The following is an 18,777-nucleotide window of genomic DNA, read 5'->3' on the forward strand; positions in this document are numbered from 1 at the left end:
CGTACACACCCTTTCACTCCTGCAATGTGGTGGTGGTGTCGCAATTTCTTCAGATGCTGGTGTGCTACTGCCTTCACTGACCATTTACCATTTACCATTTCACTCATGTAAAAACTTAAACCTGGTCATTACTGCAATGATACCCTTGTCCTACTTGTGGGAGAATTACAGATCAGTTCCCAGCAAAATCACAGCGAAATACTAAACACAGTTCTTCAGTCCGTACACACCCTTTCACTCCTGCAATGTGGTGGTGGTGTCGCAATTTCTTCAGATGCTGGTGTGCTACTGCCTTCACTGACCATTTACCAAGTTCATCAATGAAACTGTCAAAGGCAACAGTTTTCGAAATTAGTTTATTTTCCTCCCATGTCACATATGTAATTTCTACACAGTTATCTGTTACGTCTTCCAGGCCAAGTGTCTGTAAAGACAGTCCTCCCTTCCCAGGCAGTCACCACATTCTTGAAACAAAAAAAGTCTCTTGTTTTATGTCACAGACTACTAATGACTTCACACGCTCAACCAAGGAGCCATATGTCACGTGCTCCATTAAGTTCTTCATAGTTAGCACACAAAGTTAAAAATTCATGCAGTATACACATAAACAGACATCTCTAGGTGGGTGTGGAACTAACCACTTAGGTCGTAGTGCATAAAATTTTTATCTTCCAGTATGTGAAGTTGTATAGTTGCTCTTAACTCTCAACTGCTACAGTTACAGTGTCTTTTTTGTTGGCACTCTGGCGAGAACAGTCCCATTTATCCACCATTAAAATGACTGCACTATTTGAACTGCTTCTACAGGATGACCACAATAGGGATCTGATCTGCCAAAGACTCCTTTTACAAACCTCACATTTCTTTATTTGTCTACATGTACTTTGATACTGATGGAATGTGGTTCAAAATTGTTTTCTCTGAAAATGTCTCTGGAATAATAGTTAAAACTTGCACCTTTTCACTGTAGGATGCACAATATTCAACAGCTGAATTGATATTTGTGAAAAATTCCTGGCAAGAGGTGCAAGAGTGCTTTGGTTTATTTTCTTCTGAAAATGGAATTTCTACTTAAAAGAGTGTGGCCAGTTTTGCTATAGTGTACTCCTCCATAGCTTTAGTAATTTCTCTGCACTTTCTTGATGCGCAGAGCTTATGACTCGACTTCACTGACATTGGTTTCTTAACAGGACTAACACCTACCTCTGTAGTTGATTCAGGGTGTTTAATTCTTCCTCTACTGATGCAAAATCTGCATCATCTGCACCATGGGACACACTGCAACTGTGTCAACACAGAACTCACTGGATGGTCTCAGATTTCTTAGAAGCTGCTTCTGTAAACAAATTAGCACTGAACTACTACAATACAGAAACCTGCAATGAAGAACCATGACAGAGAAACTGACAAGAAACTACAAGAAAGTGTAAGAAATATCTGCAACAATGAAAGTGAAAAGAAGTAATTGCAATGAAGAAAGTGTAAGAAATAACTGCAAAGACAACAGAAAGTGTAAGAAATAACTGCAAAGACAACAGAAACAAACATTGTAACAAAGAAATGAGGAAGAAACATCTTCAGTGAAGACATTGAAAGTTAAAAAAATTTTTTTTTAAATAAAACCTGTCCAGCTTAAAAGTGGAAGCTCTCCTTTACAGAGAATATGGTACTAATGGTACTATTCAACAGAAAAAAATTAACTTTTCTGGATTGACATTTTTGAGGAAAAAAATGTCTATAAATTATAAAAAAATTAAAAACGCAACAGTAAAAGAACTTTGACAGAGATATCCAAACGAAGGATACCATTGTAATCATAAAGTAATTTATCTTTCAAATAATGCAATTTATCTTTCAAATAAAAAAAAACTCTAACAAAATATCTAGAACTGTTACAGAGATACAGCATTTAAAAAAAATTTCCGAAATTCGCATCTTCAAAATGGTGTTCACAGTTTCATCTTTGGAGGCCTGTATCTCGGGGCAGGAATTTTTTTGGAGAAAACAGAAAAAAACAAGTTTCTTTCTTACTCCTGAATTTTGACATATGCTAAATTTAATAACATCTGAAATGGTGAAAGTAACCCCCCTGCCTGAAGTGATATGGATTATGCCATCTACACTGTGCATTACATTTATGTTATGAGTAATATTATGTGGTCAGTGGAGAATATCTATCCTTAAGAAGGAGCAAGCTCCAGTACACACACTGGTATTGCTGGACAAAACACACTTGTTTTCCAAACAACTTACTGGAAAGAAGCTCACTAATGTCACACCTCTCAATCATCGCACAAGTGCAAAAATAACGGATGTTGGGAAAAGTACATTTAGATGCTATAAGTGAGCAAAGTCAGTTGACACAAGGAAAGTCACAGCACAAGACTGGATATTTGTTGGATTTTATAATGAATACTCAGAAGAACTAGCACCTCATCTAGTGGCAGTTATCATAGACTGCTGATAGTTAGTTTCTCGTGTCATTAAAACAGTCACCCTAGTTTTTAAGGAGGCTTAGTGGATAGCTTCAAAGAAATAACACATGTATATCACTTTCACCAATCTGTTATAGAACCATGGAAAATGTGTAGTGGTAGCGTATAGCGACTTTTTCCAACTATGTTGTTCGACAACTGCTACAGAACAACCCACAACTGCTCTGGAACAACTGTCCAATCATAGCAGAAACAAATGTGGAGGGCGGGGCGTGTTAATTGCAGCGAAGCCTGTGCACGAACACTATATGTATTCGGCAGTTCATGTAGAATGGAGTCTGATGAAGTTGGTTGTGGAACCATTAGTGTGACATTCCGTGTGGTATGGCAACATGTTTCTAACATATCATTTGAGCAGTTGGACAGCTTGAAGCTGGTCAGTGTGTCACTATTGTGGCACAGAAATTGGCATGTCCATACGTGTCATCTCACAATTAGGCATGATGAAGGTGGAAATCTTATGTAAAAGCATATTGTTGGTCACAGACAGCCCACTACATTGTAAAAGGATCGGTAAGTAGCCCTAATGGCAAAAAGAAACAGACGTCGCACTCCTAGGCCGATCATTGCAGATCTTGCAACTGCTACTGATAAATATCTCTGCCAGAACATTTTCACAGTGATTATATCAGGCTGGTTTGCATACTCAAGAGCCTCTTAAATGCACCCCACTATAACCATGCCATCATCAAGAAAGAGTTCATTGGTGCAGGGAGTATGTTGGGTGGGGTCAGCAACAGTAGTCCAGAATGATGTTCTCCAATTAATCCCGGTTAACATTGGCAATGATTCTGGCCACCAGTTAGTGTGGACAGAGAGTGGAACATGTTACACAAAACAGAATGTTCATGTGTATCAACAGTATGGTCTAGGCATTTTGGTGTGGGCTGGCATTATCTACAATGGCCGAACACCACAGCGTACCTTTGCGCAAGGCACCATTACGGCCCAGTGATATAGAAGGGATATTATTCCGCATCATGTCCACCTGGTTATGGGTGCATAAGGTCCTGACTGTTTGTGGATGACAATGCCCTGCCACAGAGGCCTTGAAGTGTCGGATACACTGGAAAGAGAAGATACTGGATGTATGGAACAGCCACATACTCCCTGGCTCTAAGCCATTTAGAGTATCCTGGGATGCTCTTGGCATGTGTTTCCCACCGAACACTCTGTCTGTGCTCAATGCAAAAACTGAAAATTTGCCTGGAGAGAGGAGTGAGACAATGTCCATCAAGAACTCCTTTAACAGTTCAGTAGCCTATGTAATGGGTGCAATATGTGCACCAGTGTCCAAGGAGCACGTATTCATTACCATGAATCCTATTATCAACCTTTATGTTGAGGGTCTGACCTAAGTCAAATGTGAATTTCTTGTATCTGTTACTCTGCTATCTCATCTGGTGAAATTTGTGCCATGTTTCATTATAAATAAACCACTCCATCTCTATTATATGTAGTGTGTTTCATGTAGTGTACCATTACCTGTGATTATTCCTGTCGAAAAATGCGTATTCTCTTTTCCTTAGCATTTGTCAAGCAATGTATTACACAACTAGAATTCACATGAATTCTAGAAGTATCAATCAAGTAAAACCAGCTTGCTCTGAAAGGGCAGATGAAGATAGCAGAATTAAAATAATGTTTCTTGTCTAGTAAAAAGCCTTCAATACAGCCCCATCCTCTTTGTTCCATTTTATCCATCATTATGCCACATTTGGCACTTAACCCCCCCCCCTTTCCACCATTCTTCGGTTTTGTTCGTGTCCATATTCCTTCTTAAGTGATCTTCATGTTTTTCTGTTTTGTTCCAGCCCAGATGCCTTCTTAAACTGATGTTACTTGAGTCAATCAAACTTGCCCTCAAATTTGGACACCATCATTTGTTTTGATATTCTTTCATCTTCCATTCTCTTTACATTTCTAAACCATTTTAACTTACTCTTCTTAATTCCATCACTCAACTGTTCTATTCCAATTTCCTTCCTAACATCTTCATTTTTCACTCTGTCTCCCCTCATTTTCCCTAACACAACTCTTCGGATTTTCATTTCATTTCAATGTTTTGGATTCTACTCACGCAGGTCTCCAATGTATATGTCAATAGGGGTCTAAAATACGTCTTTTACATGTCACTTCCCTACACTTCATTGGCGACTCCCTTCCCCAGACTAAGCTCTTCACTCTCTGGTAAAATGCAGTGCTCTCTTGTACCCTATTGCTAATTTCTTCCTCCAACCTTTTACTCCACATTATTTCACTTCCTGAATATTTAAGTTTTTTCCAAATTCAATTTCTTGTCCTCTATTGCTAATTTGTCCTTTCTCTTCTCTGCCTCCTCTGGTTACCTCCACTGTCTTACTTTTTTCCCCCACATTGCATTTCAGGCCATGCTTCTCAATTTTTTATTTACTGTGTCATTGTTCTTGTACATACTTACTGTTTTGTCTCTGCAACACAATATCAGCAGCAAACAGTGTTTACTTCATCTCTCTTCTTTTATGAGCTGCTTTGGCCTCTTTCAAAATTTTATCCATCACCATAACAAACAATAATGGTGATACCACACTCCCTTGTCTCAACCTCGTAATACTCCTCCTTCCAACTTTGATCTGGACATAGCAGAAACTTTTCCTACATTGCTTGAAAAATTTCAATTGTTAGTTTTCCACCTCCCTCTCTCTCCTAGGTCCCCCAGACCCTTCCTTGGGCACAATATTTTATGCCTGCACTAAGTAAAGAGATGTCACCATCAATCTTCCACAAACTCCCTGACTTTCCATCATGTATCATACTGAAGTTGGGTCCACTTTCGTTCTACCATGTCAAAAGCCATGTTCCTCTTTCAACTGGCTTTCCTTTCTGTCAATCTTCTTTTCAGTATCCTGTCCACGATTTTTACTACTTGTGATGCAAGAGTGCTCCCTCTATTGTTACTACATACTTTTCTGTCTCCCTCATTTAAAAACAGAATTACTGTTTCCTTTCCCCATTCTTCAGGCACACATTTCTACATCCTTATGCATCTTAGCAATCTATATAACCACTGTAGCCCAGTAAGTCCAGTAGCTTTTAGCATAACTTACTTAATCTATCCCAGCTGCCTTTCCTGTTTTCATTCTCCCAACTGCTAGTTCCACTTCAAACATTGTAATATCTTTCCTTCTTCCAGATCCATGTCTGTCCACAATAGTTATTTCATCTTCATTGCTATTTTTCACATTTCGTAGTTTGCCAAAGTATTCTATCTTTCCTTTCTCTCTCTTGTGATAGTGAAGTGTAAATGTGAAGGAACACGTACTGCACAAAAGGATACAGGCCGATCTTGTCTGTTTACCGACAGAGATGCCGACAGCTGAAAAGGGCCGTAATGTGTAATAGGCAGACGTCTATCCAGACCATCACACAGGAATTCCCAACTGCATCAGGCTCCACTGCAAGTAATATGACAGTTAGGCAGGAGGTGAGAAAACTTGGATTTCGTGGTCGAGCAGCTGCTCATAAGCCACACATCATGCTGGTAAATGCCAAACGACACCTCACTTGGTGTAAGGAGCATACACATTGGACAATTTAACAGTGGAAAAATGTTGTGTGGAGTGACGAGTCACGGTACACAATGTGGCGATCCGATGGCAGGATGTGGGTATGGTGAATGCCTAGTGAACGTTATCTGCCAGCGTGCGTAGTGCCAACAGTAAATTTCAGAGGCGATGTGTTATGGTGTTTTTCATAGAGGAGGATTGCACCCTTTGTTGTTTTGCAAGGCTCTATCAGAGTACAGGCCTACATTGATGTTTTGGAATGCCAACTTCGTGCCAGTTCTTACTGACCAACATCAATACCTCTCCTCAGTGCAGCACTTCATGAAGAATGGGCTTGCCATTCCCCAAGAAACCTTCCAGCACCTGATTGAGCATATGAGCATTGAACATATGCGAGAGTGGAAGCTGTCATCAAGGCTAAGTGTGGGCCAACACCATATTGAATACCGGCATTACTGAGTGAGGGTGCCACAAACTTAACTCATTTTCAGCCAGGTGTCCACAAACTTTTGATCATGTACCGTTAGTGTATATAGCTCAACCACAGCTATCAATAAAAAAGAAATACCAACACCTACAGCTCCAAAAATTGGAAGCACAACCCCAACAACTCAAAAACCCAAATTCTCCATATTCAATACATGAATTAAAACACAACCGACCAACCATAAATATATAACAGACAAAACATCACAATCACTATAAAATAAACCCAAAACAATAATTACTTACCAACAAAAACCTAACACAATACCATCTAGGTTGGCCACCACAGGCACACACACCCTCCCCACCCCCCACACACATTTATATATGCACCGTCAAAAAAATCAAATATAACAAATTCACAACACATCACATCATAGTGATATCACAAACCGTACCACCATTAGGTCACGGGTCAAAGCAGACGAGCAGAATCTGATGCTTCCCTTGACCCAAAACCTCTGTACGAGTTCTGATTATACAGCCATTTATATATCAACAATCGAACTATTGGGATTCCTGGGGGAATAGGGGTTATGGGCGGAGATATTCTTAATACTGCATTCAAAAGTATAAATAACTTGAATGTATCAGACAACTGTGTGATAATAGGGGGTTTCCACTGGGGATATACCATAAATATAACTGAGAAACATAATGTGTGTGTGTGTGTGTGTGTGTGTGTGTGTGTGTGTGTGTGTGTCATGAAAATTTATTTACTTTACCAACTCGCAACCATACTGTCACCTTGTGGTCTAGCCTACATCAATGGTTTCACTACATATCATTCTGCCACTATACATCAAGCAGACTGCATCACTATCTTCTGCATCTGCTTTTCATTGAAACTCTTGACACTAAAGTATTAACCTGGGAACAGTTGAGAAAATTATTACATTGAATTTTGAAAAACTGAAATGTAATGCTGTAACAGCATAACTTTTCTTTCTTAGTGAGAAAGAGTGAGGAGTGCTATAACAATGAAAATCAAACATATTGGGAAAAATTAAAACTTAAAAAAATATTTGAGTATCCTTTCATTATTTCATGTATTCATTAATTAAATCCATTTCTATCAATAGTATGAATACTACACTGAAACCAGCTAGCGAGCATTTAAAATATACAATCAAGGGAAAAAGCTTGCTAACCTCTCCATCCAACTCAAGTACAAGTCGTAGTACACCGTGTGCCGCTGGATGCTGTGGTCCAAAGTTGAGGGTCATATTTTGCACAGTCTTCTCGACTGGAGCAAGTTTGTTGTTGTATGGAGGCATTTTCCATTTTGCAGTGATTTCATTTGGGTACATTACTGGTCCTTCAAACTGCTTCATGTATTCTGGATCAGGAAACCATTTCTTTGCACCCCTATTTTGGCTGTATAAAATCGATGCACATTAATTAATTTTTCCGTCTGTTACTGTATTTAATAAACACTACTGTATCTAACACAGAATCTACACAACCCCTTCGGCTGTTGCAAGGGCATCTTTCTGCTGCCAACAGATGTAAAACGGACAAGACTGATTGAACAACTTAACGCTGATTTGTAACATTATCGGAAAGGTTAAGATGGTCGTTGTAAAACTTGAACAGATGCTGCAATTAATAACGTACCAAGAGCATGAAAACAATATAAGCATGCACAAACTATATAGAGAAATCCCTGTTTGTTGACAGAAACGGCCGTTTTTGCAGAATTCGCAGCAGACAGAGTGCGCGCAGAAACATTTTTGAATAACACATGTATCATACTGAACAACATTGTCAGAACGTTCTCATTGACAAATCATACCCAGCAAAATAAATAGGTGCCCCATTTTGAAATAACACTTTTCCACCACCATTAAAATGTAAAACCCCCTTCCGCAACACAGTGCCCACAACACCAGCCATGACTACCCAAAGCCTAGCACTGAAAAGAAACTTCTTCCACGAATATTAAAAACCTTCGGTAGGCAAGACTCGCTGCGCAGATACCTGCGCAAGTATGTGTGCTGTAAATATGGCACGTACACAAGACACATATTTTCTACGTTTCAGACGTGTCTGAGACTCAGTGCATTCTTAGGAATTATATACACAGTCAGTGAGCTGTAGTTCAGTTTGTTTCTAAGTCAAGATTTTCAATTCTCTGTCTGATCTTTTGCAACTGAATAAAAAATTTTGTTCTGAACTCTAGACAGGGACTCATAATATGGGTGGAAAGTTTTACTTCGAGTATTGTGGTAGTGCATTCTACAGTTACCTCTAAACCAAGAGTGTCCATGCCGCAGAGATTTTTTTTTTCTTGTGTACCGTTTCTCTATCTGCCGTGATTTCTCTGTTAAAGAAATCCATCTCCGTATCCGTGCATTTAATTTTCCACAGACTTCTGTGACTCCTATACATTTCGATTGTTCTGCAATAAACTTTCCAGAACACTGACATGCAGCTGCCATTTTTACATTCACTGTGCACAGCACTGATCTGATGCACACGTAGACGAGAAACACCTGACGGAACAAACAGCTGACTGAAACTTGTTCTTGTCTCAGATTTGCAGCGACCTCCTATCCACGCGCTCCAAAATATTTGCGCAGATGTAATTAGGACCCACAGATTTGAGAAATTTCGCTCAAACCTCCAACTCCCAGGTTTGCACACATCAAATATCTGCACATATCTCATATGCACAGGCAACGATCTGCCTGCACAGATGTGATGCGCGAAAACATATTTTCAGACAGGTCGTTACGCATCGACAGGGCTCATGGCAGTTTTCAGTTCGGTAGTTAAATGTTTCTTGTTCCAGCTGCAACTTGAAACATGAGCACCCACGCACACACAGATCTGTCTGCTCAAGTGTTTGTGTACATACCATCTGCGTCGACATACCGTTGCGTGTGAATGGTACATATGTGCAAACATAAGCTGTGAGCAAACCTGGAAATTGGACTTTCAGGTTTGAGCAAAACTACTCAAATCTGTGTTTTCACAACACATCTTTGCAGAGAAGTTGGAGAGGGTGGACAGGAGATCGCCGCAAATCTGGGATACAAACGTGTTTGAGTTAGCTGTTTGTCTAGTCATCTGTGTCTGTATAGTGTATTTTAATAAGGCAGATACATATCAGTGTTCTAGAGAGTTCTTCTACTAATGAATCCAAATGTATATGAGTCATACATATGAGTGTTAAATGAAAAGCGGGGAACACAGCGATAAGTGTAAGAAGACAGCTTCTTCTCAGTCTTTGACAGAAAAGTTGCAAGTGGTGCACCATACAGCCAACAGATAAACGATACAACACTTTTTAAGAAATCGTTGCAGGCTTCACTGCAAAGCAGGAAAATCTATTGGATGTTGTGCTGGGGATTCTTGTCATACAGTCACTTAGTACTGACCTACGTCATAATCTTATGTGACAAAATAGCAAAAAAAAAGTAGGTCCTTTTTGTTCTACAGAAGAGTGCAATCAGACTGCTGTGTTGAACCGATAATGAGAGATCTTGGAACAGTGCCTTCTGGAATATGGTTATTATTACATGTGTTTTACTTCCGACCATAATGCATCATTCATAACTAGAGATTTAAAGGTGAACTGTAGAATACACCACCGCAATACTAGAAGTAAAACTTTCCAATTACTGCTATACAATGAATCCCTGTATAGAGTTCTGAATGTTGCTTTATATTCTGATGCGTAAGTTGGTGAACTGCAGGCACGAAGTTGAAAATCTTGTCTCAGAAACAAAGTGTATTATAGTTCATTGGCCACATATACAATTTCTAAGAATATACTGTCTAAAACTGTAAAAATATTCTCTATAACTTGTCAGAAATGAGGTACAGTACTTTACTGATCTCTCGAATTTTCCTTATAATTTTTTTCTTTTACAAATCAAGTTGTGAACATGGACTATAACAGAATGCCCTCAATTTCTGAATAAATAAAATAAATTTTGAGGTTACGAGGGTGTAGTCATTTGCCACTGAAACTGCTTTTGTACACTGACATATGGTAGCAAGCAGTAGATAGGAACTTGTGTCGTGTGAACATATCACAACTGCAGAGATCTATTGCACACACAGACCTTTGTGTGTTTATCTGTGCAGACAGATCATCGTTGTGTGTAGACAGGCCTTAATAAAAGCCAGTTCACACTGGCCATCATATCACATCAGGTCCCGTCAAAACATATTGCAATGCATTTCAATTGGCAACATCCACATTGGCCACCCCATGACATCATTTCAAGTCATGGCACTGTCAAGGCTTCTTGGGAAGAAAGTTATGACGATTGACATCATCCATCCCGTGTTGATCACATGACCCACAAGTTCATTTCCTCCCAATACATGGCCAGGTGCAGATCTCCATATTTCGTTTTGTTGTTGTTTTCCTGGTTGATATTAGTTGTTTGTAGTTCGTTATTTATTATAAATTGTTTCGTTTCGTTATTTCTTTTATGAAAGTATATAATAAATGATGAAAGATCAATTGAAGCAGTAAGCCAGGTGTCTGAATTACAGGGTGTTCCAAAAAGGAAAGGCCAAACTTTCAGGAAACATTCCTCACACACAAAGAAAGAAAATATGTTATGTGGACATGTCTCCGGAAACGCTTACTTTCCATGTTAGAGCTCATTTTATTACTTCTCTTCAAATCACATTAATCATGGAATGGAAACACACAGCAACAGAATGTACCAGCGTGACTTCAAACACTTTGTTACAGGAAATGTTCAAAATGTCCTCCATTAGCGAGGATACATGCATCCACCCTCCGTTGCATGGAATCCCTGATGCGCTGATGCAGCCCTGGAGAATGGCGTATTGTATCACAGCCGTCCACAATACGAGCACGAAGAGTCTCTACATTTGGTACCGGGGTTGCGTAGACAAGAGCTTTCAAATGCCCCCATAAATGAAAGTCAAGAGGGTTGAGGTCAGGAGAGCGTGGAGGCCATGGAATTGGTCCGCCTCTACCAATCCATCAGTCACCGAATCTGTTGTTGAGAAGCGTATGAACACTTCGACTGAAATGTGCAGGAGCTCCATCGTGCATGCACCACATGTTGTGTTGTACTTGTAAAGGCACATGTTCTAGCAGCACATGTAGAGTATCCCGTATGAAATCATGATAACGTGCTCCATTGAGCACATGGGGCCCAATCAAGACATCACCACCAATGCCTGCCCAAACGTTCACAGAAAATCTGTGTTGATGACGTGATTGCACACTTGCGTGCGGATTCTCGTCAGCCCACACATGTTGATTGTGAAAATTTACAATTTGATCACGTTGGAATGAAGCCTCATCCGTAAAGAGAACATTTGCACTGAAATGAGGATTGACACATTGTTGGATGAACCATTCGCAGAAGTGTACCCGTGGAGGCCAATCAGCTGCTGATAGTGCCTGCACACGCTGTACATGGTACGGAAACAACTGGTTCTCCCGTAGCACTCTCCATACAGTGACGTGGTCAACGTTATCTTGTACAGCAGCAACTTCTCTGACGCTGACATTAGGGTTATCGTCAACTGCACGAAGAATTGCCTCGTCCATTGCAGGTGTCCTCGTCGTTCTAGGTCTTCCCTTGTCGCGAGTCAAGGCTAGAATGTTCCGTGTTCGCTAAGACGCCGATCAATTGCTTCGAACGTCTTCCAGTCGGGACACCTTCGTTGTGGAAATCTGTCTCGATAGAAACGTAACGTGCCACGGCTATTGCCCCGTGCTAATCCATACATCAAATGGGAATCTGCCAACTCCGCATTTGTAAACATTGCACTGACTGCAAAACCACGTTCGTGATGAACATGAACCTGTTGATGCTACGTACTGATGTGCTTGATGCTAGTACTGTAGAGCAATGAGTCGCATGTCAACACAGGCACCGAAGTCAACATTACCTTCCTTCAATTGGGCTAACTGGCGGTGAATCAAGGAAGTACAGTACACACTGACGAATCTAAAATGAGCTCTAACATGGAAATTAAGCGTTTCCGGACACATTTCCACATAACATGTTTTCTTTATTTGTGTGTGAGGAATGTTTCCTGAAAGTTTGGCCGTACCTTTTTGTAACAACCTGTATATGAAATGATTGTACAAAATCACTTGCCCTCTACTGCATTTTTAGGTTGATTTTTATACATAGGGCTACCATGTTTACTATTAATATTAAATATGGTATATACTGTTATAGGGCTGCAACTTGAAGTGAACAAGGACTGTGGGCAGAATCAGACTGATTAGTAAGTGGAATTTATTTGTATGTTGTCAGGCATTTGTAATGTTTCATAAAGAAATGGACTGAAAACCTTCAGACGCAGTAACAGCATCAAAATGCTTCTTTTTGTGAAATGTTCATCAAGTAGTGTATTACAGCTGTTCGTTTAGATGTGGGTTGTGGTAGTCTTATTTATTTTTAAATAGCTCTCTGGATCGCGCGAGCAATGGTTTTACAAGTGTTGTTCATATATATTTATATGGTTTCACTAGCTTACCCAAGTGCAAATAAGGCACTTGTACAAATGAATGCCAAAGACGCATTGTAAAGAAAATACATAAATCTTGAAGCGAAAGGTATTTAGGCACACACGACAGTTACACAAAAATTTGCACTGCAATGGCAAGTAAATTTAACATGAACTAAACCAATTTTTCATAGGTCACGATGGCAACTAGTAACATGTATTCCATTTAGTAATTCTGGGTGCAATTTCACATAAAAATGAAAAAACTGGTGCTTTGACTTGCTAAAATATGAAATGCAGATTTCTCTTCCTTGTGCTCCTTATGTAGTGTGTGAAATTTTACTTCTGAACCGCTTAATGACATTTTTCTGACCCACACACTTTTTTGCGTTGTTTTTCTCCTTTGTGTACCTTCTCTAATATACAAGCTATCCCTGCAAGGTAGAGACCATTTGAGTCCAACAAATGTCATTTTTGTACAAATGTGGACTCCAGCATCCATGTATATTGCATTATGTACATGCACTTTGCACGTAAAAAAAGTTGAAAATCATCTTGTGAAGATCGTAATTCCAGCGAAAAAACAGTTGAGATCAGCCATGCGAATTGAGATTATGTGACTGGAGCTGTATTGAAGTCCCATGACGCGACAGACAGTGTCAATATAGCTTCATGTTATGGTGATGTGATTTGACAGTGCTGTGATGTCCAGTGTGAACTGGTTGTAACTGCATTGCCATCAAATACTAAGATATTTGTCTGTTCCCTAAATATAATTAAATCCTTTCTGCAAAGTTCACTTAAAATATGAAGACTAGCAGATTTAACTTAGACTGCCTTATGAAGGCCAGTTCATACTGACTGTCACATCACATCAAAACATTCCACAATGCATTTCAAGTGGCAGCATTCACACTGGCCATCGAAGCACCATCACGCCATGTTCTCAGAAAGAAAGTTTTGATGGTGTCATCGTCTGTTAACATCGGAAGATACTGGTAATCTATTTTCTGAATATGAACTCACGCTAGAGGCACGTTTCATGCTTTTGTCTCTTCTTAATTTTTATTTTTTTTTATCGTGCTTTGTTTTCGTGGCAAATTACTAATATTCAATGATGACTTAGGTATTTTTTCCATTGAATGTTCTCTTCCACAAGCGAGATCAGATTTCTGCAAGCAAAAATCATTTACTTTTAATAGCAGAACACTGCCAATGTTCACACTGTATATAAATTGTCAATGAAACAATTTTCATTAAAAACAACATTTTAATTGAAGAAGTCAGATCCAAAAAAGGAGAAAATTACAGTTGTTTATAATGTTATTAGCTACATAAGGAAAAACATAGTAAATAAAGTAAACATGTTCTACTTATTCCCTTTTAAGTATTATTTGATGTGTTTTGTGCGTATTTATTTTTGCTAGCAAATAAATGTCGATGTTCTTATAAGTTTTTGCACTTCTCAGCACTTAACAACACAAAAATGATCAAGAACATTTGTTATAAAGTTTGTTTAATTAATAAACTTTAGTAGATAATTAATAAGTTTTATCGTTGTCCCCAGTGCAACAGCCACGCTTACTATTAAAATCACGATCATATGGGATATCAGATGAAACTTGTGACTGAATTAACGATATCTTCATAGGAAGAACACAGCATGTTATCTTGGATGAAGAGTCATAGACAGATGTAGAAGTAACTGCAGGTATACCTCAGGGAAGTGGGTAGGGTCCTTGCTGTTCATGTTGCATATCAATGATGCTGTGGTCAATATTACTAGTAACCTGAGACATTTCGCAGCATATACAGTTATCTACAACAGAGTACATTCTGTTTGACGCTGTACAAATACTGAATCAGACACTGATCAGATTTTGAAGTGCTGCAAAAGCTGCCTACTTGTTTTAAATGTTTAGACACGTAAAATTGTGCACTTCACAAAACTAAAATAACATAATATCCCACAAAGATATAATATTCAGTGAGCTCATTTGGAACTGGTAAACTCATACAAATACCTGGGTGTTACATGTACTAAGGACCTGAAGTGGAACGATCCCATAGGCTCAGTCATCGTTAAAGCAGGTAGCAGACTTCGATTTATTGGTAAAATACACACATCAAAAGAAGTTTTGCATCACCTCGCTTCCGAGAGTTCCCCAACCTGTACAGAAAATTCAAAAAGAGATCAACATAAACATCATTTCAGCCCTTTTTATTGCTCATGAGAACCACACATTGTGCGTTCAACCACCATACAGCGAGACCTTCAGAGATGGTGGTCCATATTGCTGTACACACCAGTTCCCCTAATACCCAGTAGCATGTCCTCTTGCATTGATGCGTGCCTGTCACCGTTGTGGCATACTATCCACAAGCTCATCAACGTACTGTTGGTCAAGATTGTCCCATCGTGAAGGAAGTCATTCACAAGATGGGCATGATGGGGGGCGCAAATTGTCGTCCATGAAGACGAATGCCTCGACAATATGCTGCCAATATGGTTTCACTATTGGTCGGTGGATGGCATTCGCATATCATACAGTCGTTATGGCGCCTTCCATGACCACCAGCGGGATACGTCGGTCCCACATAATGCCACCTCAAAAAAGCAGGGAACCTCCACCTTGCTGGACTCGTTGGGCAGTGTGTCTAAGGCGTTCAGCCTGACTGGGTTGCCTCCAAACATGCCTCCGACGATTGTCTGGTTGAAGGCATATGCGACACTCATTGGTGAAGAGAACGTGATGCCAATCCTGAGCTGTCTATTCGTCATGTTGTTGGGCCCATCTGTACTGCGCTGCATGGTGTCATGGTTGCAAAGATGGACCTTGCCATCGATGTCAGGAGTGAAGTTGTACATCATGCAGCCAGTTTGAGTCATAACACAATGTAATGTGGCTGCACAAAAAGCATTATTCAACATGGTGGCATTGCTGTCAGGGTTCCTCTGAACCATAATCCATAGGTGGCAGTCTTCCACTGTAGTAGCAGCCTTTGGGCGGCCTGAGCGAGGCATGTCATCGACAGTTCCTATCTCTCCGTATCTCCTCTATTTCAGAACAACATCACTTTGGTTCCCTCCGAGATGCGTGGACACTTCCCTTGTTGAGAGCCCTTCCTGGCACAAAGTAACAATGCGGACGCGATTGAACAGCGGTATCAACTGTCTAGGCATGGTTGAACTACAGACAACTTGAACTGTGTACCTCCTTCTTAGTGGAATGATTTTAACTGATTTGCTGTTGGACCCCTCTGTCTAATAGGTGCTGCTCATGCATGGTAGTTTACACCTTTGGGCATGTTTAGTGATATCTCTGAGAAGCCATAGGGACTGTGTCTGTGATACAACATCCACAGTCAATGTCTGTCTTCAGGAGTTCTGGGAACTGGAGTGGTGCAAAACTTTTTTTTATGTGTGTAGTAGGAAAACCCAATCAGTCTACAAAGGAGATTGCTTACAAATCACTTGTGCGATCCATTCTTGAATACTGCTCAAGTTTGTTGTGGCCACTGATAACCCCGACGTTGAGCATCCCTACACCACAAATACACAAGTGTTTGGGACCTGTACCAGATAGGATTAGCAGAGGATATTGAATGTATACGTAGAAGGACAGAGTAAATGGTGTCAGGTTTGTTTTTCCTTCAGGAGAGTGTCACAGAGATGATAAAATAATTGAACTGGTAGACCCTTGAAGTCAGACAGAAACTTCCCAAGAATGTGTGTTAAAAAAGTTTCAAGAAGTGGCTTTAAATGATAACTCTAGGAATATACTACAGCTGGATAGATATCTCTCCCAAGGGATTGTGAGGAGAAAATCAGATTATTTACGGCTCGCAGAGAAACATTTAAACAGTCATTGTTACCACACTTCATAAGTGAATAGAACAGGAAAATGCTCTAATAATTGGTGCAGTGGGACATATCTTCTGCCATGCATTTACAATGGTTCGCAAGTATAGCCGTAGATGTCGATGTAGATGTAGTTCCTCAAGTCTGATACCGATTTTTTTTATGGATGGTAACTCATAACCTCACTTTCAGATTAGATTAGATTAATACTTGTTCCATAGATCATGAATACGACACTTCATAATGATGTGGAACGTGTCAGGTTAATAAAAGATGTCTGTACAAGATATTACATAACACAAAATATTGCATGACACTAATGTTTAAGTTGGTTTTTTTCCCTCCCTTAATTTATATCTAAAAATTCAGCCAATGAGTAGAAGGAGTTGTCGTCTAGAAATTCTGTTAATTTGTTTTTAAATGTTGGTTGGCTTTCTGTCAGGCTTTTGATGCTGTTTAGTAGGTGACCAAAGACTTTTGTGGCAGCATAATTTACCCCTTTCTGTGCCAAAGTCAGATTTAACCCTGCATAGTGAAGATCATCCTTTCTCCTGGTGTTATATCTGTGCACACTGCTATCAATTTTGAACTGGGTTGGATTATTAACAACAAATTTCATAAGTGAATGTATATACTGTGAGGTTACTGTGAGGATCCCTAGATCCTTAAATAGATTTCCGCAGGATGACTGTGGGTGGGCTCCAGCAATTAATCTGATTACACGTTTTTGAGCAATGAATACTTTTCTACTCAACGATGAATTACCCCAGAATATGATGCCATACGAAAGCAGTGAATGAAAGTAAGCATTGTAAGCTAATTTACTGAGATTCTTATCACCAATATTTGCAATAACCCTAATAGCATACGTAGCTGAACTCAGACGTTTCAGCAGACCATCAATGTGTTGCTTCCAGTTTAACCTCTCATCAATGGACACACCTAAAAATTTTGAAAATTCTATCTTAGCTACAGACTTCTGTTCAAAGTCTATATTTATTACTGGAGTTGTGTCATTTACTGTACGGAACTGTTTATACATGTGTTTTATCAAAATTTAAAGAGAGTTCATTTGCTGAGAACCACTTAATAATTTTGTGAAAAACATCATTTACAATTAAATCACTTAGTTCTTGGTTTTTGGATGTTATTACTATACTTGTATCATCAGCAAAAAGAACTGACTTTGCATCTTCATCAATGTGGAATGGTAAGTCATTAATGTATATCAAGAACAGTAAAGGACCTAAGACCGAACCCTGTGGGACCCTGTACTTGATAGTCCCCCAGTTTGAGGAATCAGCTGTTGTTTTAACATTACATGAACCACTTATTTCAACTTTCTGAATTCTTCCATTTAAGTATGAATTAAACCATTTGTGCACTGCCCCCCTCAAACCGTAATAATTTAGATTATCTAAAAGAATTCCATGATTTACACAATCAAAGGCCTTTGAGAGATCACAAAAAATACCAATGGGTGATGTCCGGTTATTCAGAGCATTTAATATTTGATCAGTGAAACCGTATATAGCATTTTCTGTTGAAAAGCCTTTCTGAAAACCAAACTGACATTTTGTTAGTACTTTATTTTTACAAATATAGGAGGCTACTCTTGAATACATTACTTTCTCAAAAATTTTAGATAGAGCTGTCAGAAGAGAGATTGGGCGATAGTTGTTGACATCCGACGTATCCCCCTTTTTACGCAATGGTTTTACAATGGCATATTTCAGTCTATCAGGGAAAACACCCTGCTCCAAGGCGCTATTACATATGTGGCTGAGAATCCTACTTATCTGTGGGGAACAAGCTTTAAGTACCTAGCTGGAAATGCCATCAATTCCATAAGAGCTTTTACTTTTCAGTGAGTTTATTATTTTACTGATTTCAGAGGGAGAGGTTGGTGGAACTACAGTTGTTTCAA

The 18,777-nt window shown here is 39.4% G+C and overlaps 1 protein-coding gene across 1 annotated transcript in view; it reads right to left on the reverse strand.

Moving 5' to 3' along the window:
• Positions 1–8,479, reverse strand: part of LOC126203124 (NADH-ubiquinone oxidoreductase 49 kDa subunit-like) — a 45,572-nt gene extending 37,093 nt beyond the window's left edge. Inside the window, exons 1-2 of the mRNA XM_049937371.1 lie at positions 8,322–8,479; positions 7,678–7,903 (exon numbers count right to left, since the gene is read on the reverse strand). Coding sequence (XP_049793328.1) covers positions 7,678–7,903; positions 8,322–8,422 — 327 coding nt within the window. The 5' untranslated portion in view covers positions 8,423–8,479. The remainder of the gene's footprint in view (positions 1–7,677; positions 7,904–8,321) is intronic.
• Positions 8,480–18,777: the final 10,298 nt, after the last annotated feature.

Source organism: Schistocerca nitens, chromosome 9 (assembly GCF_023898315.1).
Source record: "Schistocerca nitens isolate TAMUIC-IGC-003100 chromosome 9, iqSchNite1.1, whole genome shotgun sequence".
Taxonomy (NCBI): Eukaryota; Metazoa; Arthropoda; class Insecta; order Orthoptera; family Acrididae; genus Schistocerca; species Schistocerca nitens.